The following is a 26,465-nucleotide window of genomic DNA, read 5'->3' as shown; positions in this document are numbered from 1 at the left end:
ACGTATATAATTGTGAGATCAAGGATCGGGAGCTCTCTTTAAATACAAATATACATGTATACACATTATTTTATAGAGTCAAATATATTTTTTAAATTAATTAAAGTAATAAAGTTTCACAATGTTTATTGCTGCAAAAGTAATTATTATTACAATTATCACAAACAACCAAGTCTATGTTCATATGATTTTCCAAGTTTGAAGTAAATTAAAAAAAAAAGAGGGTTTATTTAACCAAAATTTAGTGGTCTTGCCACTTGTTTCGGTTTTGGTTGACCAATAGATAAAATTATCTGTCTATGAACCAGTACATCTTCCTTGACAGTGTTATCCTCCTGGGTTTAAAGTTTCAACTCCAACCATTTTGTTCAGAGATGATTCACTTATCAATTCAAGAGAAGGATAGTACAGAAAACATCCTTGCCTGTCTGATCAGGAAGCTACTTTAATTCCAACAAAGTCAAATGGCTAAAGAGAGAGTTCTTTCACCCAGACACTGAAAATTTCTTACTGATAAAAGGAACAACGGTATAATTTATACAATCATACCCCACTATTAAAGGTTGAATACTATTTCCCTCTTGACAAATTATATGGTCATTGGGGCAGAAGCTACAACAACAGTTTATATATTCAACATTGAGGTGCAAGTACAACATGAACCAGAATCACCTCAGGATTCAATGGCCTCTTTCAATTCCTCTCAAATTCTATAAGGAGATGGTAAAATTGCACAACAGAAGACCCTTTATGTATGCTCACTTTGACTCGTAATAACCTAGCCATTTCTCTCGCAATTGGTCAAGAATGTTTCCTCTCCCACTTGCTTTCACGTCTACCATCCCTCTCTCTTCTCTCTAATACCTGCCTGGACTTGCTGCTCCCCCTAGATCCATGCCTTTGGGAAGACCCAAAACCACCTGATTGGCCATCGAATGTGGATACTAACTCTGGATCACCAACACTACCTGTGTCTCCTGAATCCTTACTTCCGTCAAAATTTTCTTCATAACTGCTGCTACATTCATCTCCACGGTCACGTGACTGTAAAATGGTGGGGGGCTGGCTTGAAAACGATCGTGATCCAGACAGAACAATCGTTGGTGTTGCAGCAATCAATGAACTAGTGGTAGTTTCAGGTTGCAGGCTGCTACTAGTTCTCGTGCTTCCTTCATTACTTGGTCTTCCATTTTCTCTCTCACGATACCTTTCCCGAGGCCTATTGCAGATGAAAATTACATAACAGAAAAAGCATTTTAATGCAAATTCCATGCACTGTTAATAATGTTGTACTTAAGTAAAGGCTAATACCGTTCAAAAGGGAGAAAAATAGAAGGTAGTAGTTACTTGATAAGAATAATCATGAATGGGATACAGCAAATCAAGCCCAATAAAGAGCATACTAGAATTTTAACTCACCAAGTAGACCATAATCATAGAAAATTCAAATAAACAGACACATAAAACAGACAACTGTTATTCTTAAATTAGCAGAGATATACTAGCTGCTATTATTTTTATCAGATATCAAGAAACTTAATCCATCCCATCTGCAATCTTGTATACTTCAAAGGAAACAAAAACGAGCAGATTGCACCTAGAAAGCCACAGTTCTACTTGAATTTTTTTAATATGCAGAACAAACAAATTATGATGTCTCGCAGAAAAAATTTTGCCAAATTCATCAAGCCAAATAACCATAACTTACAAATAGCAAGTAATGCAAGTATTCTCAAAAGCAAATTATGATTAATAGGTTATCTTATAACTAATGTTATAATAGAATAATGTTACTTTTTGTCACAATAGAGTTGGTAACTATAGGATATAAGGGTTAGTTTGTTGTTGTTGTTGTAGATTTGGTAACTCTTTATAAGCTAGTACTTGGCCCACTGGGGAAAAAAAACACCAGAATGAATGATTAGTTTGACAAAGATGAAAAAAAGCCATACCTAGTATGAGATGAAGGGAAGTCACGCCTTGAAGACCTTAGTCCAGATTCAGCTTGCTCCAATTCTCGCTGAAGTTCTCTCTGCATTTCACAAGCCAAGAAACAAAAATGATCATCCTGTACTTGCTGTTTAAGTCACCAACAACTTGAACATTACTGATAATGAGAATCACATATAACTTAGAACAGAAAGGGAGGAAGAAAAGGATAGAGTGTCCATCATATATGTGGGAATACACTTATTTACAGCTGATTGGAATCTTGTAATCTGTATATTTATATTTGTATCTCTAGAATTAAGTATTTGTATCCCTAGAATTAAGGACAAAAAATTAGGATAGACAATCCCTCAATTATAGGATCAGCTTTAGGAAGATTTAGTTTCCTAGTTTACCCATTAGTTAATTGTATAAAAACCTAAGGTGCTTGTATAATTTTTTATGAGCAGTTTTTCAATATACATTCAGTTTTACTCTTATTTTTTCACACAGTGTTATTTCTTAGGTTTTCCACATGGTATCAGAGCTTTAGGCTCTTCTTGGGAAGAAAATTTTTTCAGCCTTCATTGCTAAATTCTACTTCAGGCCTTCATAGCTAAATCTTGTTAAATTTTTTAGTCTTATTTTTTCCTTCTTTGGCCTTCATTGCCTAGAATTGTCTCTGGTTAAACCTTTATTATTAGGACTCGTTTTAATTCTGAGAAAGATAACCATGCCAGAGAAAGCATAATCTGCCACTACTACCCAATTTAAGGAAGTGACAATTGGTAAAATCACCAGAATACTATAGAAGTCTTGGGAACAAAGAGAGTCGGACAGAGAAAAGATTGAGAAACTAAGATGCCTATTGATAACTCCCGAAAAGCCTACTAGGATATGTTCTTTGGGTAAGGTCTTTAGTTGAAGTAAAGCTTCTGGTTCTTATGAATTAAATGTCTCGATTAAACCTATTACAAGTTCTTGGCTCATTGACTCAGAAGCCACAGACCATATGACACATTCCTCACAGAAGTTTAGTACATATACCTTGTGTCCTAGTAATAAGAAAATTGCTGTTGAAAATGGTTCACTTACTACAGTGGTAGGATTAGGAGATGTTCAAATTAATCCCTCATTTGTTCTTAAAAATGTTCTTCATGTTCCTAGATTATCTACTAATCTAATATCTATACAAAAACTTACCAGAGACATGAATTGCAAAGTAACTTTTTATCCTTCTTACAATGAATTTCAGGACCCGTGTTCAGGGAAAAGAATTGGATTTGCCAAGGAGAAGGATGGACTATACTATCTTGAGACATCAAACAACACAAGTAATATTAAGAATAGTTTACCTTTGTCATTTCTTTCTAAAATATCCCCTAATAAAGACAAAATTTGGCTTTATCATTTTCGTCTTGGACATCCTTCTTTTGAAACTTTGAAAAACATGTTTCCTTCTTTGTTCAATGGATTAAATGTCGAAAATTTTCATTGTGATGTTTGTGAACTTGCAAAGCATACATGTGTGTTTTTTCCAGTTAGCAATAAAAGAAGTTCTACTCTTTTTTACTTAATTCATAGTAACATATGAGGTCCCTCTACAATTCCTAATATTTCTAGTATAAGGTAGTTTGTTTTTTTCATAGATGATTATATCAAGGTCTCTTCGATATTTTTACTTAAATCCAAATTAGATGTGAATAGTGTGTTTTTAAGCTTCCAAAACATAATCTGGGATCAATTTGGAGTGAAAATTAAGAGATTTAGATATGATAATGCAAGACACTATTTCAACCAAAGTTTATTTACCTATTTCCAAAAGGAAGGAATTATCCATAAGTCATCTTGTGTTAATACTCTATAGCAGAATGGAGTGACAGAGAAAAAAAACAGTCATTTACTAGTCACAACTTGAGCTTTATTTTTTCAAGAAAATGTACCCAAATCCTATTGGGGGGAAGCTGTTCTCACTGCCACACATATTATAAATAGGCTACCTTCAAGGATTTTGAGATTTAAAACTCCTATGGAACTACTCTCACAATATTATCCCAACTTTAATACCACAAACAACCTCACACAGAGGAGATTTGGTTGTACATCATTTGTTAATGTTCACAATCATAATAGAGGAAAGTTGGATCCTAGAGCAATTAAGTGCATTTTTGTGGGATATTCATCAACTCATAAAAGGTACAAGTGCTATCATCCTCTTACCAAAAAATTCTGTGGCTGTATATGTCACTTTTGAAGAAAGTAAACCATTTTTTACTTAACCTTATCTTCAAGGGAAGACTTCATTAATGAAAGATAAGGATAACGACTTCTTTTTGGTTGAGTTGTCCTCTTCAACATTTTCACCTATTAATTCTTCTGAGTCTAAACCTGTTTCTTCTGAGTCCAAGTCAGACACTGAATTTGAGTCTGAACCCATTCCAAACACAGAAGATGTGACAAAAGATAATATTATTCTTGATTCTATAAAGGAATTACAAGTGTACTCAAGAGGAAAGTTCCAGATCTTGAACTAGTGCAAGTCCAAGAGCCTAATCCTAACTCTGGAAATGAGATAACTAAAATCTTTGACTCTGTTTCTCAAAATGAGCATGAATCTCCTAAAACTATAACTCGTGATTATAATCTACCTATTGCCATTAGGAAATGAATCAGAGAATATACTAAGCATCAACTATACCCAATCTCTAATTTTGTGTCATTTGAAAAGTTCTCACCATCCCACAAAAATTTCCTTGTGAGCCTAAGCACTATTTCTATTTCAACTACATTATTCGAGGTATTATCCAATGAGAAATGGATTCAAGTCATGAAAATAGAAATGGAAGCCTTAGAGAAATAAGACATGGGAACTAGTAAAGTTGCCTAAAGGAAAAAATCCAAGTGGGTGTAAATGGGTTTTCACTATAAAATACAAGGCGGGTGGTACTGTTGAAAGGTATAAAGCCAAGTTGGTGGCTAAGGGCTACACTCAAACTTATGAAACGGATTATCAGGAAATTTTTGCTCTAGTTGCCAAGATGAATACAGTTAGGATTTTGTTATCATTGGCTACAAATTACAATTGACAGTTTCAACAATTTGATGTAAAGAATGCTTTTCTACATGGTGATTTGGAAGAAGAAATATATATATGAAGGTTCCATCAGGATTTGGAGGTCATCTAGAAGCAAACAAAGTATGCAAGTTGAAAAAGGCTTTATATGGTCTTAAACAGTCTCCTAGGGCTTGGTTCAGGAGATTTGCCAAAGTAAGGTTAGCAATAGAATATAAGCAGAGTCAAGGAAATCACACATTGCTTTTCAAGCACTCTGATTCAGGGAGAGTCATAGTTCTATTAGTATATGTTGATATAATTATAACTGGAGATGATGAAAAAAAGAGAGAATCTCTAAAACAGTTTTTGGCTAGAGAATTTGAGATAAATGAGCTAGGAGATTGAAGTACTTCCAAGGAATTGAAGTAGCTCACTCACAACATGGTATTTTCATCTCACAACAGAAATATGTGATGGATCTTTTGAAGGAAATTGAAAAACTTGCATGTAAACCTGTAAATACCCTTAAAGATCCTAATCATAAAGTTGGAGAGGCTAATGAAGATGTTGCTGTAGATAGAGAGATGTAATAGAGATTAGTTGGAAAACTCATTTATCTCTCACATACCAAACCTAATATAGCATATGCTGTGAGTATGATAAGTTAATTTATGCATAGTCCTAAAGAAGTGCACCTACAAGTTGTCTACCATGTATTGCACTATTTGAAGGCCAATCCTAGGAGAAGTACTTTATTCAAAAGAAATTTGAGGCTGGTTCTAGAGGCATATATAGATGTTGATTATACAGATTCAGTAACTAATAAAAGATCCACCTTAGGCTATTGCACTTTCCTAGATGGTAATCTTGTGACTTGGAGGAGTAAAAAATAGAATGTGGTGGCAAGATCAAGTGTTGAAGCAGAGTTCAGAGCAATGGCTCAAGGAATTTGTGAACTACTATGGTTAAAGATTATCCTAGAAGACTTGAATATCAAGTAGGATGGACCAATGAGAATCTATTGTGATAACAAGTTTGCAATAAGCATTGCACACAATCTTGTGTAACATGACAGAACAAAACACATTGCAGTAGACTAGCATTTCATAAAGGAGAAATTGGACAGTGGGATGATTTGTACACAGTATGTATCAACCAAAGGTCAACTTACAGATGTGTTGACTAAAGCTCTCAGCGGTGCAATATTTCAAGAAATTATTTCCAAGCTAGAAATGGAAAACACCTACTCACCAGCTTGGGGGGGAGTGTGAGAAAACACTTATTTACAGCTAATTGTAATTTTGTAATCTGTATATTTATATTTGTATCTTTAGAATTAAGTATTTGTATCCCTAGAATTAAGGACAAAAAATTAGGATAGACAATCCCTCAAATATAGGATCAGCTTTAGTTTCCTAGTATATAAACCTAAGATGCTTGTATAATTCTTTATAAGCAATTTTTCAATATACATTCAGTTTTACTCTTAGTTTTTCACAGTTTTATTTCTCAGTTTTTCCACAATATATAGCGAGGACACTTGGTGTGCAAAGGCATCCATAGTAAAGGGCAGCGGTTCTCTGATATTTTGTATAAAGACAGAGGAAAAGGTGTACTTCAGAGACAATAAATGCATTTTCAGCAAAGGATCACTATCAAAGTCTACTCATATTATCTGCCAAATTTCTGACATTCAAGTTTCAACGCACTAAAAAATGCTCAATAAAGTTTGTGTAAAATCTAATTATAATAAGATTGATAAAATCAGCAAGTGCCATGCCTGTGTTTGCCTCTCCTTTTCCATATCAAAATTGTGACGTAGTTCCCTTGTTTTAGCACGTTCAAGTTCCAGCAAGCGCTGTCTCTCAATCTCTTTTTCAGCTTCAGCTGTCCTTTCCCTGGCACACAAAAGGCAAGCTGTTAGCAACTGTTGTAGACGTATTTGCTCACTCTAAAATTATATAATTTTAATAATCTGGAACTAAGCAACACAAGCAAAACCTATCAAGTTCTTGCAAAAGCTCAGCTTCTCGTAAAGCTGCCTGTTCCAGGTATTTTTGACGAGCACGCCTCATAAGAAGTTTCTGTTGCCTGCGAGCTACAATATCTTCTTCAAGTTTGTTCTTCTCTCTGCAGTAATAGAGTCATGTCAAAATTATGACTATAAAATCTAACATTTCTGGCACCCTAAGTGAGCAAAGTCACCGAGGCTGTCAGCAGAGCATGTGAAATGAAGTTTGAATTGTAAAATTGAGAAAAGAAATAAACCAAATCTTGATTAGTAGGTAAATGAAGCCAACTGTACCGAGTTTTATTCTATTTTCTTTTTGTAAACATGGAACTTCGAAGTAGAAGTGGAACTTACAAAGAATGAATGCACTCCTTGATTTGCTGAAGTCGGTTTTCATCTCCCACAGGAGCTGGGCAAAAGCAAAGTTGCATGATAAATAAAAAGCATTAGGGTGCTAGATTAAGACCATGTTACTTAGAGAAAAGAAGATGAATGATGAAGACCATATTATGAACAGAAATATTACTGGCTAGATGCGGAAGCTGATGCCCTTCAGAATCTTTCAATGATTCTTGCAGTGCAGCTTCTTTTCGAATAAGATCCAATTCCATTTCAGCCTCTTCTAGTTCCTGTAGCATAAGAAGTTTAAATAACCGCATCTGGAAGTCCAAATTGGGAAACAGCAAAATGTTTACAAGCTTACCATAGCCTCTTGGTCAGTTTTTTTTGCAAATATATCAAAGTATGACTGAACAGAAGTTAGATTAGCAATGACCTGTTATAAATAAATTATGATTGTTAGAGATAAGGTTACGAGACATAAGACAGTGGACGATTCATATCAGAAGAAACAAAAAATTGGAGAGGCCAAAGAGGAAGAAGAAAACTATAATGTAAGCAGGCAGATAGTCTATAATATTCTTGTCCAATTCCCAACTTTATTTTCTACATAATTGAAATATCTTTTCTTTCTCTCTTCTTTTTTCTTTTTCTTTTACAACGGAAGTCAGAATACTGGTAATAATAATCTAAAATGGTAGCTTTCAACATAAAACAAAATCGTTTCAATATTATATACATGTAAAATTAAAGCAATGAGAAAACATATTATCTCATGATGTAAGGTAGTTACAAATTACCTATAGAAGCGTTGACAGCAAATCAGATACAAGATCTTATTTTATCTTAACAAGATAAGTGGAGAGCAGAGATCGGCTGACTGCTACCATGGATGCTAAAATCAAATCAATACTTATGTAGGACTGCTGACTGCTTCAATTTTTGTTTCATTTATTTATTTATTTTTATAGATGACGAAATATAGCCTTAGAAGAAACCAAGAGGTGCCCCCTAAATAAAATGCTAGTTTTTACAAAACAATCAAAAAATAAAATCTAAAGCATTGTATAACCAAAAACTGTTGCCAATTGAACCAATAGGACAAGTATAAAGCCAAGTATCTAAAAGTAAATTAGTTGCTAAGGAAGATTAAATTTAGTAGAATAGGCATTTTGGAGTAGAATTATAGCTGTCTGACCATATAATACAAGGCCTATATGGAAGAACTTAACTAACTGCAAAGCTGTATAGAGATTAAAGGAATATTAAAATTAGTATAATTAGCTTTTTGGAGTAAAACTATGGCTGTTCTAAAATAGTTCTAGGCAAGGCCAATGGAAGACATGAAGAAACTCAACATTGCAAAGAGCTAGCAGACAAGAAGACAGAGGAAAGAAAAGGAACACAAGTGTATGCAATCAAACAAACGTTCAAAGTTACAATGGTAACACATGAATTAAAGTAGTCAAGTCAGACTCTAAAAGACATTTACCTGCTGATGTATTTTCAATTGAGAAAACATAATTCTTTTTTCAAATAGATGACAATTGTTGACCAAAACTTCATGTAATACCATCATAACATAAAACTGGTTCAATGTTACTGATATATGAGATACTAGATTGCATGAAATCAAAGTAATAGTGATTTTTTGCAGTCAATTCATGTTATGGCTGGTGCCAACTTTCTAACAACGATGTAACAGAACATTTAAAAAGAAAAAAGAAAAAATAGAAGAATCATAATCACTCTTACCTGAAGAATTGATTCCCGGGTACTCCCAAATTCAGGGTCAGATTGTTTTGGAGAACTTGAAGAGAGCACTTCTTTCAGGACCTTTACAGACAGAGTAGGTCAGTCTATTATGATAATGTCTACAAGTGAATAAGCACAAATTTTGTGGATCAAGAAATCCTTATATACATAAGATTTTATGTACTCATACAAACATTAGCACATAAGTATAGGTATGAGTATTGTGGGAAAACATTTATTTACAGCTGTTTGTAATCTGTAAATTTATATTTGTATCTCTAGAATTAAGTATTTGTATCCCTAAAATTAAAGCCAGAAAATTAGAATAGATAATTCCTCAATTATAGGATCAGTTTTAGGAATATTTAGTTTCCCAGTTTACCCACTAGTTAGTTGTAAATAAACCTAAGGTACTTGTATAATTCTTAATGAGCAATTTTTCAATATGTATTCAGGTTTACTCTTAGTTTTCCACACAGAAGATATGACAAAGGATAATATTATTCTTGATTCTATAAAGGAATTACAGGTGTAGTCAAGAGGAAAGTTCCAGATCCTGAACTCGTGCAAGTCCAAAAACCTGATCCTAACTCTAGAAATAAGATAACTACAGTCTTTGACTCTATTTCTCAAAATGAGCATGAATCTTCTAAAACTATAACTAGTGATTATGATCTGCCTATTGCCATTAGGAAATGAATCAAAAAATGTACTAAGCATCCATTATACCCAATCTCTAATTTTGTGTCATTTGAAAAATTCTCACCATCCCACAAAAATTTCCTTGTGAGCCTAAACACTATTTCAACTACATTATCCAAGGCATTATCCAGTGAGAAATGGATTCAAGCCATGAAAATAGAAATGGAGGACTTAGAGAAATAAGACATGGGAACTGATAAAGTTGCCTAAGGAAAAAAATCTAGTTGGATGTAAATGGATTTTCACTATAAAATACAAGGCAGATGGTACTGTTAAAAGGTATAAAGCCAGGTCGATGGCTAAAGGCTACACTCAAACTTATGGAGTGGATTATCAGGAAACTTTTGCTCTAGTTACCAAGAAGAATACAATTAGGATTTTGTTATCATTGGCTGCAAATTACAATTGACAACTTCAACAATTTGATGTAAAGAATGCTTTTCTACATGGTGATTTGGAAGAAGAAATACATATGAAGGTTCCACCAAGATTTGGAGGTCATTTAAAAGCAAACAAAGTATGCAAGCTGAAAAATGCTTTATATAGCCTTAAACAATCTCCTCGGGCATGGTTCAAGAGATTTGCCAAAGTGATGATGATACAAGCAGAGTCAAAGAGATCACACATTGTTTATCAAGCACACTGATTTAGGGAGAGTCACAGTTTTATTAGTATATGTTAATGATATAATTGTAACCGAAAATGATGAAAAAGAGAAAGAATCAGTAAAACTGTGTTTGGCTAGAGAATTTGAGATAAAAGAGCTAGGGAGATTGAAATACTTCCTAGGAATTAAGTAGCTCACTCATGGCATGGTATTTTCATCTCACAACAGATATATGCAATGAATCTTTTGAAGGAAACTAGGAAGCTCGCATGTAAACTTACAAATCCTTTATAAATCATAAACTTGGAGAAGCTAATAAAGATGCTGCTATAGATAGAGAGATGTACCAGAGATTAGTTGGAAGACTCATTTATCTCTCAGATACCAGACCTGATATAGCATATGTTGTGAGTGTGATAAGTCAATTTATGCATGGTCCTAAAAAAGTGCACCTACAAGCTGTCTATGATGTATTACACTATTTGAAGGCCAATCTTAGGAGAGGTTTCTTATTCAAAAGAAATTTGAGACTGATTCTAGAAGCATATACAGATACGGATTATGCAAGTTCAGTAACTTATGGAAAATCAACCTCAAGCTACTGCACTTTCCTAGGTGGTAATCTTATGACTTGGAAGAGTAAAAAAACAAAATGTAGTGGCAAAATCAAGTGCTGAAGCAAAGTTCAAAGTAATGGCTCAAGGAATTTGTGAACTACTATGGTTAAAGATTATCCTAGAAGACTTGAAGATCAAGTGGGATGGACCAATGAGACTCTACTGTGACAACACGTCTACAATAAGTATTGCACACAATCCTATGCAACATGACAGAACAAAACACATTGAGGTAGACCAAAATTTCATAAAGGAGAAACTAGACAGTAGGTTGATTTGTACACCATATGTATCAACCAAGGGTCAACTTGCAGATGCATTGACTAAAGATCTTAGCAGTGCAACATTTCAAGAAATTATTTCCAAGTTGGGAATGGAAAACACCTATTCACCAGCTTGAAGGGGAGTGAGGGAAAACACTTATTTATAGCTGATGGTAATCTTGTAATCTGTATGTTTATATTTGTATCTCTAGAATTAAGTATTTGTATCCCTAGAATTAAGGACAGAAAATTCGGATAGACACTCCCTCAATTATAGGATCGATTTTAAGAAGATTTAGTTTCCTAGTTTACCTACTAGTTAGTTGTATATAAACCAAGGTGCTTGTACAATTCTTAATGGGCAATTTTTCAATAAACATTCAGTTTTACTCTTAGTTTTCTACACAGTTCTATTTCTTAGTTTTTCCACAAGTATTAACACATAAAAAAGCATTTTTCTTTTCTAGAAACCAAACACCAAAGCATTTTCTACATATCTTCGCAATTGTACTATAACATACCTCTTTAGCATCATCTCCTTCATTTCTCAACTTACACAAGATTTGGCATGCCTTCTTCTGAAGATCTGGAAGTCTGTATTCTATAGAAGGGAAGGAAAAAAAAAACTAATTAAAATGCACACAACTTTTGCTTATTGTTTAGGCTAGATTTATACAAACAAAATGACATGAGTACATACCAGCTTTGGAAAACCCTAAAGTCTCAATATTTTCCCAAACCTTTTGAGGAATTAAAGAAATATCTTCAGCTGGAGAGTATAGACAAGCACTAATAATAAGTGCTAATGAAAGTTTAAGTAATGGTCCCTCACAAATAGGATAAACAAGCTGGCCCAAGCCATATAGAAGACTATCAGCAGCTGCAAGGAAGGATTGTAACTGAGGCCTCTCAACAAATGGGATATAATCTACAAGAAGTGTCATTGCACGAGCCCTCAAGGTTAATGATACATCTGATGATGCCAGAACAGCCACCTGATCCCATGTACTTGAGACCAAAGCCGATAGTATCTTTTCAGGAATAGAATGAACTAAGCCGGGGGAAACTATCTTACTGCAAAACTTAGAAGACTGTACAGCTTTCCCACCATCTTCATCTTGTCCTAGCAATCTACCCAAGTGCTGAAGCACTATGAAGCGTTGCTCTGGTTCAGAGTGGCCCAGCATTGTAACAAACATATCAACTAGAGGAGGAATTTCACTTTCATGAAGGCTATGGATGCCTCTTATCAATAATATCGACAACCATTTATCAGTTTGCAAACGCCAAGAGATTTTTGGTGCCTTGCAACTAAAGTTTTTGATTGCTGTACAAATAGGATCAATAACATCATCAAGAGGAAAATTGAGGGGCACTCCGAGAAGGCAATCAAGAATCACAGATGCAACTTGCCAGCAAGCCTTTTCTTGGAGCATCAAAATTGTTCCAGCAAGACCTTCAAGACCAGTTTTCCACTGAGCTGGCAACTGGTCAACTGATTTCGAACGCAAAAAATTTTCACTGTTATCCCCTTCAGCATTATGAATTGCTGGAGCAATTGAAGACAAACATCTCAAGTACATGAAACACTGTGACAATGTAATAGTCAGCTTCTTTACAAGCTGATGATGAAGAGACCAACATTGCTCAATAGATGGATAAAGCTTGGAAATAAGACCCTCTAAGGCTTTTGTAAAGTCCTCTATTTGCTCGTGAGACAGATTGTAATCTTTCTCATTCAAGACAAAAGCATCAAAGTTGTTACTTTCCAGCTTCTCAGAAGTTTCATTTGGAGTAGAGCAATGTAATATATCATTAAGAAACCATGAAAAAGATTCTGAGCCACTTTCACCAAGTGTCGTGGAGTCAGAACAGGGGGAAAACTGAAGAGGAATAAAATTACAAACCCTCAAATTCTTAAGTAAGAAAACCTTGCAACTTCCCATAACACCATTGAAAGCACAGAGGTAGTCATGAAAAGAAGTAGTTGGCTCAAAAGCAGTAAAATCAGCCCATAATGGTAATGACTGCAACAGTTCTCTTCTACGTTGGAATGATAAATCTGGAAAGACAGAAGCCAGTATGAAAATTGTCAGTGCTCTGCTAAATACTTTCTCAACGGAACTGTCTTGATTCTCATTTCTTTGTCTGATGTTACTGAAAAGCTCATCAAAGCATAAAGACTCAAAATTATGACAAGAATCACCAACTAATAATTGCTCCCCATCAGAAACCTTATGCAATGAATATGAGATAATTGGCTTTAACAGATTTAATACAGAATCAAGAAAAGACACATCACAATAAGAGGCTCCACAGAGGGATACCAAAACTTGCACCAGTCTTGGTATCTCAGGCACCAGTGCTTCCATGTGCTCCACAACAATGGCTTCTAGTATGTAGAGAATTATTGCCTTGGCATTCTTTGCAACATAGCCCTTTAAATGACTAGAACTACTCTGTGACATAGCTTGGCCCTTGTGGAAAAAAGGCCATGAGCACAAATCAGAAAACCAGCACAAAATATCAGGAACAACAGCAGTAGGTAGTGATCTTAGCTGCAACCCAACAGCTTCCAAAATGATTTCCCCAAAAGCTTCAAACTGCTTTTTCATACTTGGAAAGAATTTGCAGAGATCAGGGTAGATGACATGGAAAGATTGATCTCCAAGCTGCCCATCAGCAAGTTCAAAGCTATTAGGGATTGGAGAATCTTGTTTACCCCCAGATTGTTCAATCTTTCGATCTTCATGTTTAGGATCAACATATTTATCTACTACTGCAAGCTCATCTGCAAATATAGAGAGTAAATATGTCAGTTCTGACATGTCTGAAGTTAGGAAAAGGCGCTCCTCTATGAACTGTTTTGCATTTCGAGATACTGCCATCCAGCCGAGGAAGCGAACAAGAGGGGAAGTAGAATGAGAAAATGTGGATATTTTCTGCATCCAGGCTGACGGAGGAATTAAGTTTCCATGGCGGAAGCCATTGTTGATATTCATTGCAAAGTCAGATGCAACACCACCACCACTTGAAGCAATTACCAATCTTTGCAGCAGAATCCAACGGCGTTGTATTCCATGTATCTTTTCAGGATTCAACTGGCACTTGCCTTCTCTGAACTGACAATACAAAGATGATAACATCCCATTAAGGTAGTTAGCAGATTGCAATATGATATCAATCACATATTCAGGGGTGCAGTGTAGCTTAGTGGCCGAGTGCAACAGAAACACAAGACACTGCATGAGAATTTCATGCAAAGAATGTTGTACTCCTTGTAATCGCTTAATCAGAAAATTGCACAATAAAGCTTGATTTTGTCGAACCAAGGTGACAGCATCCGCTGACTGTATATCAAAGGGAGACATCTCTATGACTTGTTCATCAGATTCTGCAGTGTAGCTTTGACAATCTTCTCCATCTGACAACTTTTGATGATATTTCCTATCTAATTCAGCAGCCTCAAGGAGTATTTTAATGACAACCTTGTCTCTGTTCTGTTCAAGATGAGCTATTCTTTGCAAATTATTGTTAGTCTTCTTCGAAGCCCTTCTAAGCTCCGAAATTTCAAAAACCTTCAGAATTTTTACCCCACTGGCGCTCATCTGGTTCATAATATTTGAACTGGCTTTAAGAGATATCACAAAGAAGGGATTGACATAGCATTCTGCAGCCAAGAGCAGAGCATCTATAGTAGCATCATGGCTTTCAATAGAAATCTCATGCTGCGAGTGTAAATCTGAAGCCAACCGCTGAAATTCAGATGCCTTAAGCTCGCAGTCTCCGAAGTTCATAAGTTGAAAATAGTCTGCTTGCAAATTGAAGTATTCAGCAGTGAAACCAGAATCCAAAACTAAACCGCTTTGAAATTGATTAGAAAATTTTTTCTCAATGTCTTTCTGTTCTGAGTTTAACTCCGCTTGGTTTAATTCCAGGACTTTTTCTTTAGAACTGCTAGAAACATTAGTCAGATTGATACTCTGAAGTTCTGGAGGGGCAAAAAGAAGACTAGCATCTTCGAAAGCATCCATCTTAACAGTTGTATCAGACATATCTGCCTTGCCATCAGAGTCTGAACGTAGGACAGAAGAAGCATTTAATGATTCAGGCTCAACATCTTTAGAAATGGGAGATTTGCACATGTCAATTTCTGGAGGTAATTCTATGCGGGGTTCCAATATTGAAAGGAGAACACTGCATTGACAGTTTAAAAGACCCATCACTATCTATATAGTCAATGTAACACAATATGATATTCCCTGATAAATTTAGCAATCTTAGTTGAAAGACATTGAGAGATGAGCTTTTCAATTTCCAAGGAAATATAGGGAAAAAAATATGTTTTCCATGCTGCAATTGATCTGAATATTTCCACACACTTGCAATTGTTAATGATATCAAAGATACAAATTACCAATTAGATATCACTCTAGTATAGGGCATCATATCATTGCCCAAATTATTTCATGATGCTATGCCAACAAGTTACAAAAGTAAAGAAGTTCAAACCTCCAGATAACATTCCACACCAAAGTAATGTGAGAATAAAACACTGCATACCAATAAAATGATATAGAATTCAACAATATGAGATACCTAGGGGCAACTGATTGACGCCTCCATTGATATTCCAAAGAGGGAAGAACCGCTGGTTTTCGAACAGCTGTACGGATGATGTTGAGGGCAATCAGACAAGTTTGCTCTTGCTTCTCCAGGAAAGTAAATGTTACATCACCAAAGGCTATTTTGCTTGTTGACGTACTTATGGCAAGATCAAGAAAAGGCTCTAGCATCTCCACAAGAAAGAGAATATTGTGCTTGACTTCCTGAAAGGTACAATAGAACAGTTAACAACATGATTTCTAATGATAAAACAAGCAAATATTTGTATTGGATGGTAAACCAGATGAAATCAATTCCTTTCTCTTAGAGGTATTGTGCAAATGGTGGCGAGTCTATTGCATTCCCACAGAATTTTGGCAGTTTCCACAAAAAAAAGATATGTACAAAAAGAAAAGGACGATTTTGGTACCTTATACTTCCCTAGTATATCATCCATGTGACCAGACAAAGCTAGCACTATGTATTTGAGTGCAGCACGAGCACGAGCATGAGCCATTGTGTGGCGGGCTCCCTGACAAGAGATGTCAAAAGAAAAATAATATAAGTAGATCACATAAGAGAAACAAACAAAAATTGTTGTAGGCAACAAATTCACTGCATAGTACATGCACAAAGGAAACATAAAGGTGATTCCAAACTACTTAATACCTTCCTCTATTTGTAGGCCCAGTAATAACTAAAACTAACGAGCCCACCACTTGGATTATGAGAGCAGGTCAACAAACAATTTAGGATCACACTATGTTAAGAATCGACCTAAAACCAATTGATAAAACAGGTAGAGATGCCTCTCTTTGATATAAGGTCCCTTATAAATCCCAAAGCAGTTTAAGTTTCATGGGATCTTATATTCATGGGTGGGTTCTCCCTGAGATACCAGGAATGCTGCATGCCTTGTGCTTTGTTATGGGTTTGCTTATTTTGTGGTATGAAGGGTTTGTTATTTCACCAAAGGGACATTTAAACTGATTAACCATATAAGGTGCATAAAAAGTGGTTAGAGATCCAAACACTTCAGATTGATTGGTTGAGGATGAATTTTATCTTTCAATTTTTGGCCATCAGAATGGGGCATGGGCCTTACGGGATTGCACCAGTTGCAAGTATCACGGATCCCCAACCATATGCAAATCAAAACATCTTAATAAGTTAAACTTAGTATATCACAGCCCCGATATTGCAATGATGCCACAGTTGTTAAGCATTTAAGCCAGATAGGCCATAATTCATTATGAGCTAGAGATGAAAGTTTTGAAATGAAAATCAGACTAATAAACTGAGAAATGACATGCATTTCACTTAGAAAAAAATGTTTCAAAACTAACCTGATTTCAATATCTCGCCAAGTTTTAAACACAAAGTGAAGGTTTTATGAATAACAGTTTTGAGTTCATTCTCAACCAAAGCCATGGAATGTGCTAAAAGGACACCAGCAATTAACCATTTAGCAAGCAACCCCACTCAGTTATAAACTGTAAAGATCTGTCATATAAATCTCCTGGGTTTAAATTTTGTACTTAAATAAAAATCTACATACATGTTTTAAGTAAAATGATCATGCCTTATTATCTATCTTTGAATTCCATTTTTCTTTTTCATTTTCAAAGATTCATAAGATTACCTGTATTATGCCCAAAAGGTCCTCCACAAGCTCCACAGTTAAATCAACCTGCAGCCATCAAGTTCCATAATGACATTTAAAAAAATTAATTAAAAGAACAATTATAAACATAAATGGCAATCAGTGGTGCATCACCAACCATCGAGTATAAAGTTTATACTATGAAGACATGCTCCACACCAACCTTTGCAATGACCTGAGTTATCCAAGGGGCTAGCACGCCACAACATAGATCAATTAGAACACATGCAGCCTTAGCCTGTAGAAGAAGTTGAGGTTAAACCAATTTGTTTCTTTGAGTACATGAATCTTATGAAATGTAAGCTATGAGATATTAAGGAGGTTTTTGCTTGTATAGGGAGAAAACATATTAAAGGGGCATAAGTCCTGCAAGCTACTGTTATAGATCCCATTTTGACCAATAGAACCTGAATAGTTGGTTGCCAAGTCAAATGCTGACATATTTATTTACAATAAAAATCGAGTTTGGCATATGAAATTCTAACTTGCAAGGTAAGTCGAGAGGATTTCTTTTTTACATATACTGTTACACTAATTTGCAGGGTAAGTAGGCCTTTTTTAATATTGCACAAGCTTATGTATGCACATGGTTTTGTGTGTCAGAGAAAGAGAGATCATGACATGTGAATATTTCAATCAAGATAAAAAATTCACAACCATAGAAGAAAATGAGAGAATAACTGCTTCTGGGATAATTAAAATGAACTGAAATTTACGAACATGAGATGGTGAATATGATGATAAGTAGCCAGCACAGGCCTGAAGAAGTGGATGGTACAATGAAGATGATGCTGTCACAACAATCTGCAATTAAAAAGCACCGAAAATAGAAATCAATCAATCAACAGCATTAAGCTAAAAATTCTTTTTTTCCCAAACACACATTTATATGAAAAGCACAGCAACCTGAGAGAGAGCTTGTTGAACAAAAGGCTGTTTCCATTGAGAAAAAGTATCATCAACATGATCAGCAGGACTGCATACGAAAGGTCTAAGTGCTGCAACACCACAAGGAACCAATAAAATGAATAGATTCAATATAACAGGCTCAAGAATTTTAGTTCAACCATGGTCATTACTATCTTAAAAATGTTTGATGGCATATTTCTGCTGCAAACAGAGAAATAATTAACAAATTTAAAGAAGATGCAATATTGGCTATCCAATCCAACAAATTTTTAGATGAACATCAACATGAGTTATTAATAATTTAAAATAATTAGGCAAAAAGTTAAAACATCTGAACACAATTTTTATCTTTCTTGCTGTTTGGAGAAAATTTTCAAAATGGCATATACTTTTCTACTTTTCAAGAAAAAGAGTCAACATGACAAGTATAAATTTTTTACTTTTCCAAATAACCTTTAAGAGGCAGTGACATGTGCCAAATCCATCATGTAACAAAAGAATTATGACAACCTTAAAAGCTTATATGGATATAGTCAGCCTACCTGGCAGCAATGCTTGCACAAGTGGTAATGCAGACCAAAAGTCAGAAGTACCATCTGCTAATTCGCTGCAGAGCTGAGGCTGCAAAACATACAGAGTGAAAATCTAAATTGTTAGATCAAGATGAAAGAAACCAGCATAGCAAGTGCAATAATTCTTAAAAGGAATCATATCTTGAAACTGTAATTGACCTGTGACGCACAAGCATAGAGAACATGTAAAATCCCTTCTTCCACTGCCCCCACATCCAAGACGTTAAGAATTCTAGTGTCCCAGTGATCATCTATCACTTGGAATTCCTCCCCAAATAATTTTGAATAATCAGCCATCGGAAGAGGATAAGGGAACTCTAATTTTGATGACTCATCCAAAGCTGGTGTAACTTCAGCTGACAGGTTTGATTCGTCTGCCATCATAAGTGGTTCTGTAAGCTTCTGAAGCATTCTACAAGCCTAAGGATATAAGTACAGCTGGGTAAGCACATTATCTTTAAGCTGAAATTTCATTATCAAGGTAAAAAGCAGATGGGTGCATTACCATTCTGCAAACAGTTCCTAGATTAGAATCTTTATATGCTTTTCTCAGCAGCAAAAAAATTGCATCAGGACGGAACACTATGGAACTGGAAGTGGATAAGACAAAAGGTGAGGTGTTACGGGATCTCCTTGGCTTCCCATGCAAAAAGGGAAAAGAGACATATTAGTTTTCAGTTACTTATAACGAATCAAGAATGTTATGCAACATGGATATATATATATATATATTATCACACAAAAACAAAAATTTAACTCAGATAATACTAGGTATATAAGTGGTAAGGCTGGTAAAAGACAGAAGAATACAGAGTAATACTGGAATCATGCACAAGCATCACCAAACAATATAATTTAGGGAGATGGAAAAAAGATATACACTTCTCTTTCTGTACCTAAGAGATGTGTTTCTAACAACGAACCCAGTTTAACTGAGTACAACCTTCATCTCTAATAAAGCACCGTTTAAAACTAAATGACATATAGTTGCAAGACCATAAGTCCACTCCACTAAAAAACCAAACCAAACTGATGTAGGACATAATATTACTTAACACTCCTCACATGTGAGCAAAATAGATCAATTGAGGTATATGGGATGTCACATGAACAATTGTTCAAACAGGATGAAGAACAAGGGAAACAAACAAATTAGGTGTTGTCTAGTATCACTGCAAATGTTTTCATTTAATATATTTTTCATTTTGAAAATTTCTTTCTCAATTTTGTAACATCAAGCATCAAGTTTGATTAATAACCGGTTACAAAACTTTGGCAACAAACCAATTTTTCATATTTGGGAAGAATTTATCAAAATCATCCAAAATACAAATTGGAAAATTTATTATAGATTTTAATTGTTGGAAACAAAATTAATTTACCAGACAGATTTTTCGTAATCTTTAAAGAAAGTGAAAACAAAAATGCTGTCAAACAACCTTAAGCTTCAATACCAAGTCATAACTGAGGGCCCATTGATATATTTTATTCTCTGAGAATCCCATATATACAAACCGGTTTAGTTGACAACATCAACTAAGCATAGGCCTAAGTCAGACATGCTAACATTTAACTAATAGAATAAGGGTGACCATGATTCGACCTTTGACCAGCTGGGGGACACTAAGACCATGTTAAAGCATTTAACAAATATTTTTAGCATCAGGTAGAGAGCCCCAACCTGAACATATGACTAAACCAAATCTTATAACGAGCTGATCTGAAATATAACACAAATTAACAATCTCAATCTAGTTGGAGTTGATAATATGGCTCCATTTAACCCAATTTAAGGCTAATAAACTCCTTAAGATTTTTATTAGAAAATTAAACCTCAGCTTACCGGTTACACTTATTGGTCTACCCACCCTTACATGATTCCTTGTCTTAAATCACTCTTTCATCTCGTTGAATCCTTAGGACCATCTTGCATGTAACTGAACCATCTAAGTTGAAATTCTCTTATATCATCCAAAATTGGAGCCACCTTCACCAATTTGTTGGTAATGCCTTTTTATATATTATTTTCTAACAATCCAGCATTCAGCACCATATAACAGCACTCAAGAGGCACTACAAAAATTTTGAGCTCAGGTTGGCTGGTAACTTTGCATCACAGAGTATTCTAGCTGTATTTTTCCATTTTACAAAGCCATAAATGATCACATGAAATGTCCTCTTCAAGTTCTTCTTTGATATTAAAATTGTATATTTCTTTTAAGAACAATAGAAACTGGAATCCTTAAAGAAATATATAGACACTATTTTTAACAGAATAAGGAATATCTAGATCTTTCCATCAAACAAATCAAAATGAAAATTAAGTAACTCTCTCATTACCAATAACTGGACATAAGTTTGCTTAGTAAATCAAAGGTAAACCATTGTAAATGACAAAGGAAGGCGATGTAAAAAAGTGCGCATGAGATACCTCAAAGTTAGAGGAAACAGTCAATGATGATAATGCCTGACTATTTCTAGGAGCTTCAGAATCAGCAATATTGCCCGAAGATCTGGCAGTTTCTCTGAAGTAAAATAACACCATGGACCATCAACTTAAATAAAAAATGACTAAAGAGTCTAAACATGCAAAGTAAATTAATAAATTCCGTGAAAAAAGGCAGGATAAACCTACCTTTCATTCACTATATTAAGTATTGGGTAAAAGGGACCAGCAAGCATTGCCAGAAAACGTAAATTGGAATCAGCAGCATCTGAAAAACCAGCAAAGTCTGCCTGAAAAATGACAAATATGTTCACAAATGCAAAAGCAATGGCAGAGGAAATACCAGAAAACAAACAGAAAAAGAAAGAAAAGGAAAGATACTGATGACATAAGAAGCAAATGTACCTCAAGTTGGGGAAGGAACACAAGTAATCGATTTGTCATGTCTTGAAGCAACTACAAACTAATGGGCATCAGAAGGCAATGAAGAAAGAAACATGATGATCAAGGCAACAACACTAAGTAGTATTATAGGCAACATTTTTAAGGTGCTCACCTGAAGATACATATCATGAGCATCTTGTTTGCGTGACATAATGTGTGGCAATAGGTAATTAACAACTGGCTGAAACTCTGGTTCAAGACCAGCCACTGATATCCCGATCAACTATGAGGCAAGAATTATTTAAACAACTTTAGTGCCAATAACAAAAATAAATAATAATTACATCAGAATTATTGAAATCATCAATTAAAAAATGTAAATTTAACTCATAAGGAAAATAGCTGGAATTAGCATCATAGTGATCATCAAACAGGCATATTGTCATCTATGATTCAAATAAGAACACAGCATTTGCTGTTACTTGAATTTTGTGATTTCTCTCATGCTACAATGTCATGTAAATACTTTGCATTTATTACTTGAACCTTGGTCCACTAAATCCATTACATCCAAGATTTCTAAGTCCATATGACTCATCTGTAGAATGACAAGTTCCCTTACTAGTGTCACAAGGCTAAATGCACCTTATGGGAATTAACAAAAAGAACTTGTTGCTGACAAAAGATATGGATACAACCTCATCAATGCTTCACAAAATAATAAACACAAAATGCAATTAAAACAAACCTCAATAACAGAAAGGGGATTAAAACATCTACTACATGCATGAGAATTAACATGTATCTAGCTTTCTAACAATAAGAAGTGAGTTTTTAATTAACTATCTAGTATTAGCTTATTTAGATAACAAAAGAGTATTAAACTGGATGAAGCCCAAAAAATATTGCAGAATATCCAAAGAAAAACTAAATATCATCCATGCAATAAGAACACTATGCTCATAGATGTTACCACAAAAAAAAGTCAGTTAAATGAATCCTTCCATACCAATTTCTACAACTATTATTAATAGGATCCAGTAAAAAGATTAGACAGGAAGAATTTTTTGAGGGGTAATTACTAATTTATCAGGCCATTGCTTGCTGCGTAACAGCTAGATACTAAACATATTCATTTTCACTACACTAGTTTTTTCTTTTTCTTTTTCTTTTCCTTGAAAGAAAAAGACAACAAAAATATTCATGATCAACATAGTAATGCAGAATATCATGGTAATGCAGAATGAATCCATAGAGTAATTCCCCTTAAATCTATCATTGAAAGAACTACATGATTCTCACCTGAATAAAAAAAATTGCTATCGGGTTTCCTCGTAAACAAGATATTCGTACATAACGGCATGGAGCATAGTTCATAGAATACATCATATCACGGCGAGGTGCTTCACAACGGGGGCGAACTTTTACAAATGTTTCTGGCTGTAAAGAAAACCCAGTCAACAAGCCATGTGATAAATTGCTTAAGATAAATTGCATTTTAGAATCCCACATGCAGCAATGCTTCCACGGTTCCCATGATAAATATCACACAGTAATTAAAATAATGAATAAAGGTACAAGAATGCAAGTCACTGCTATGTGTAATTAGATGATTTAAATAAATTAGAAGATAAGTCTTTTTTCAAGTTACAAATAAATTTATTCAACAACAAACCAATAATAAAACTATTATGCATTCTAGTCTAGCTCTTATTCAAAACTATGAAATTCTATCATGCTAGTTATTTGTACGGCTTGTTGGTTGGGATTTGGATTATACTCTACGCTAGCTCACTCCATTCATTTTCCCTCTTGCTGTTCAAGTCTCCCTTTACAAGGTCTCAGAAAATGGATACTTGTATGCGATCCTTTAAAGGCTCTTTAGATACTTTAGGAGGCTCCTACAACCATGGATCAAACTGCACTTAGCCTGAATCATTCAGTATTTTGTTCCCCCACCATATGAAGAAGAAGCAAAACTAATGCAAGATGTTTTATTACTGTTTTTTTTTTTTTCCTAATTTTACCACTTGCTTCTCAATCTGGATGTCTGTTAATGCAGGAAATCTAAGGCCAGACCTCCAAGTAATGAGCAAAATAGTGTTTCCATTTAGTAAACAAGTCATAAGAAAGAAAAAGTATGTAAATTATGTTGCAAATAATGCAATTGGTCAATTATAAGCCAAAGAGTAAATAATTCCTGAGACTCTCCTATTTAAGAAGTGAAATGTTACTTGTCTGCTCTCAGAGTGGGCAGTTAAGGTGAGAAGGGAATCACTCATTCTCAAAACCAGTGTTCTTCAGACCAAAAAAGCCATTGCAGTTACAATAAAAAATAATAAAATAGTATGCAGCTCGTCTGCAGGTGCTAAGGAAATTAGACTCAGGAGTCCACAGCAAGCCTTCTAAAACAATAACATAATTGAGTTTGTATTTGAAGAGTTTAGCTCACTTTATCTGGATACCTGAGTTATTTCTTAGGAATTACTGTTCCCCAAACTGCTCATTCAGCTTCTTGACAAATATTATTTTGAGTAAAAAATTATTTCACTACTCAATAAATTGTGAAAAAAATTAACCTTTAGCCATCTGCTAAGAGAGAAAACTCATCCATTTTGCAGCATATATTGTTTCTGAGAGATGTTCCTACTTTCTAGATGAAACTAAAACTTAGCATAACAGCAAGATGTGGTAATAAACAAAACATCACAGAAATAAGTAAAAACATCACTTGGCAAAATCCATGCACATCTAGTATAACCTTGACCGTATGCGCTATAAATGTTGCAAACAGTAACATTAACAAAATAAGGTAAGCATGGATTTTCAACATGAGAATCAAATCACACCAAAGGAAATCAAACCTAAATGGTTTAGTTGAATACCCAACCTTATAGCGTAAGCCAACAGCTATCTCCCATTCAAGCACGGATTTGTTATAAATCTGTATATGTGACAATAGGCAAGGTTCCTGTGAAGAACAAAAACAAAGAGAAAAACATTTAGACATGACTAGAAAATTTCCAATGACATATAATCATTAAAATTCATGTAAAGTGATTTGACATCTGCAACAATTTTACAATAACCCAGAGGAAAGCAAGAATATCAAGCAACACTGCTGGTAAAAGCCCCTAGGCAGTAGTAATCACTTGCAATCTCACCTTTATCTAGGTTAATGGAGTTTGGAACTCCAATTAGTAGGAAACAAAGAAAAACAAGACCATAAATGGGCTTATATTACATTCATGGAGTTATCAGCTCATAGAAATATACATGTATTGATATTCACAGTGAGGTAATTTCAAACAATTAGAAAAAAAACAGCAGTTTACTCAGATTTGGTATAATTTCTTGCCTGATCCTTCAATCATTCAAAAAAATAATAATAAAAACAAAAACCAATGTTCAAAACATGCATGCTTACTAAACTAACAGGCTTCATATTCATGTTCAAAACAAGGAGCAATTCTATAAAAATTCATACAATTGCCTCAAAGAAAAAAGAAAAAAAATTAACAAAACAGGACAGAGAACCAAAATTTAAGCAGCAAAGCAAGAAACAGAATAACACCAAAAAAAAAAAACACAAAAAATTAACATAAATAGATACAAAAACAAAAATGAAAAAACCAAGAAAAATATTCCACCTATAATTACAAAAAAGCTATAAAAGTTACTTACATCAAGCTCAAGTAAGATCCATTCCTTAGTATTCGTAGCAGTGGACCAATGAGTCCTGAGGTCGGTGTCGAGAACGTGAGAGGCTTTATGAGAGGGTGACTCTCGAGATGTTGCTTTCACTTTGTAACTCAATGGCTTCACCCTTGGCTCCAATTCTATCTCCATCTTTTCTCAATATCTTCTTTAAGCCCTCAAAAGCTTCTTCTTTTCCTCTTTTTCTCTGTTAAAGCTTTCTGGGTTTTCAATCTGAAGGGGATGGAAGGTGCCTGACCCTGTTTTTCCCCAGACTCAGAGAAATAATCTCTTCTGCTTAATTTAACGGAGAAAGGAGAAGACTTTTTTTGTGGGACAAATATGAGAACTTTTCGGTTTCTTCAATCAAAATTGCCTGACTAACTTGGATTAAACTTTGGGGCCTTTTGGTTTCTAGTAAATGGTCATTTTGGGTTAACGATCTAACAACATTAACTTTTGGGCTTTATCTATAATTTTAGGTTTGGGGCTTAGTAATTGATTTGGGATTTCTATGTTCTTGTAAATTGAGCTTTATCGTTTTAGATTTTTATGTAGGTTTGGGCTTTTTCATGGTTTAAGATTTTGGGTTTAAAGTACTATATATATATATATATATGTCTGTATAATTTCTCGAAATAAATATTTATATTAGAAGGAATCCATTTATATTAATTTTTTAAAAAGTTACATTTTTTTTAGTCAATTCAAACTTAACTCTTGACAAGAAACAGTAGAAATTTGAGTGTTTTTTTATTCAGTCGTTACCTAATTATCATTTTTATCAGTTGGGAATTGGGATGGTTACATCTTTGAATTGAAAATTATTATAGATTTGTTGTACAAGAATCAATAAATATGCAAGCAACATTGATTCTTCCCAGTCATGCTTAACTTTTCTGCTGGGCAGGG

At 34.6% G+C, this 26,465-nt stretch overlaps 1 protein-coding gene across 5 annotated transcripts; it reads right to left on the bottom strand.

The window, feature by feature from the left end:
- Nucleotides 1-406: 406 nt before the first annotated feature.
- LOC111276964 (uncharacterized) lies at nucleotides 407-25,945 on the bottom strand. Of its 5 annotated transcripts, none has more exons than XM_022862959.2 (26): nucleotides 25,542-25,945; nucleotides 24,748-24,828; nucleotides 23,160-23,297; nucleotides 22,030-22,140; nucleotides 21,879-21,929; nucleotides 21,663-21,763; nucleotides 21,459-21,552; nucleotides 19,533-19,664; nucleotides 19,187-19,447; nucleotides 18,998-19,076; nucleotides 18,453-18,544; nucleotides 18,267-18,350; nucleotides 17,710-17,784; nucleotides 17,526-17,573; nucleotides 16,314-16,415; nucleotides 15,878-16,107; nucleotides 11,979-15,475; nucleotides 11,800-11,879; nucleotides 9,090-9,170; nucleotides 7,699-7,770; nucleotides 7,522-7,624; nucleotides 7,350-7,404; nucleotides 6,986-7,114; nucleotides 6,765-6,882; nucleotides 1,953-2,032; nucleotides 407-1,219 (listed from the first exon to the last, which is right to left on the bottom strand). In XM_022862959.2, exons 1-26 carry the CDS (start codon nucleotides 25,704-25,706, stop codon nucleotides 802-804), a joined length of 6,477 nt encoding a protein of 2,158 aa, XP_022718694.2. In that variant the 5' UTR covers nucleotides 25,707-25,945; the 3' UTR covers nucleotides 407-801. The 5 variants fall into 5 exon arrangements, with proteins under 5 accessions (XP_022718694.2, XP_022718702.2, XP_022718695.2 ...); XM_022862967.2 differs by having other exon boundaries at nucleotides 19,198-19,447; nucleotides 25,542-25,940; XM_022862960.2 differs by having other exon boundaries at nucleotides 18,306-18,350; nucleotides 25,542-25,858.
- Between the last annotated feature and the right edge of the window lie 520 nt (nucleotides 25,946-26,465).

This window comes from Durio zibethinus, chromosome 7 (genome assembly GCF_047325235.1).
Source record: "Durio zibethinus cultivar Kanyao isolate XHJ-2024 chromosome 7, ASM4732523v1, whole genome shotgun sequence".
Classification (NCBI taxonomy): domain Eukaryota; kingdom Viridiplantae; phylum Streptophyta; class Magnoliopsida; order Malvales; family Malvaceae; genus Durio; species Durio zibethinus.
Note: the sequence above shows the minus strand (reverse complement) of the source record. Positions and strands in the feature narration are given on the sequence as shown.

Coding starts and splice junctions, on each gene's coding strand:
- LOC111276964 (XM_022862959.2), bottom strand. CDS start 25,706: ATGGAGATAGAATTGGAGCCAAGGGTGAAGCCATTGAGTTACAAAGTG. Junction 22,141..23,159: donor TAGCAATTTTTTTTATTCAG/GTGAGAATCATG, acceptor CTTGCCTCATAG/TTGATCGGGATATCAGTGGC. Junction 7,115..7,349: donor AAGGAGTGCATTCATTCTTT/GTAAGTTCCACT, acceptor CTATTACTGCAG/AGAGAAGAACAAACTTGAAG.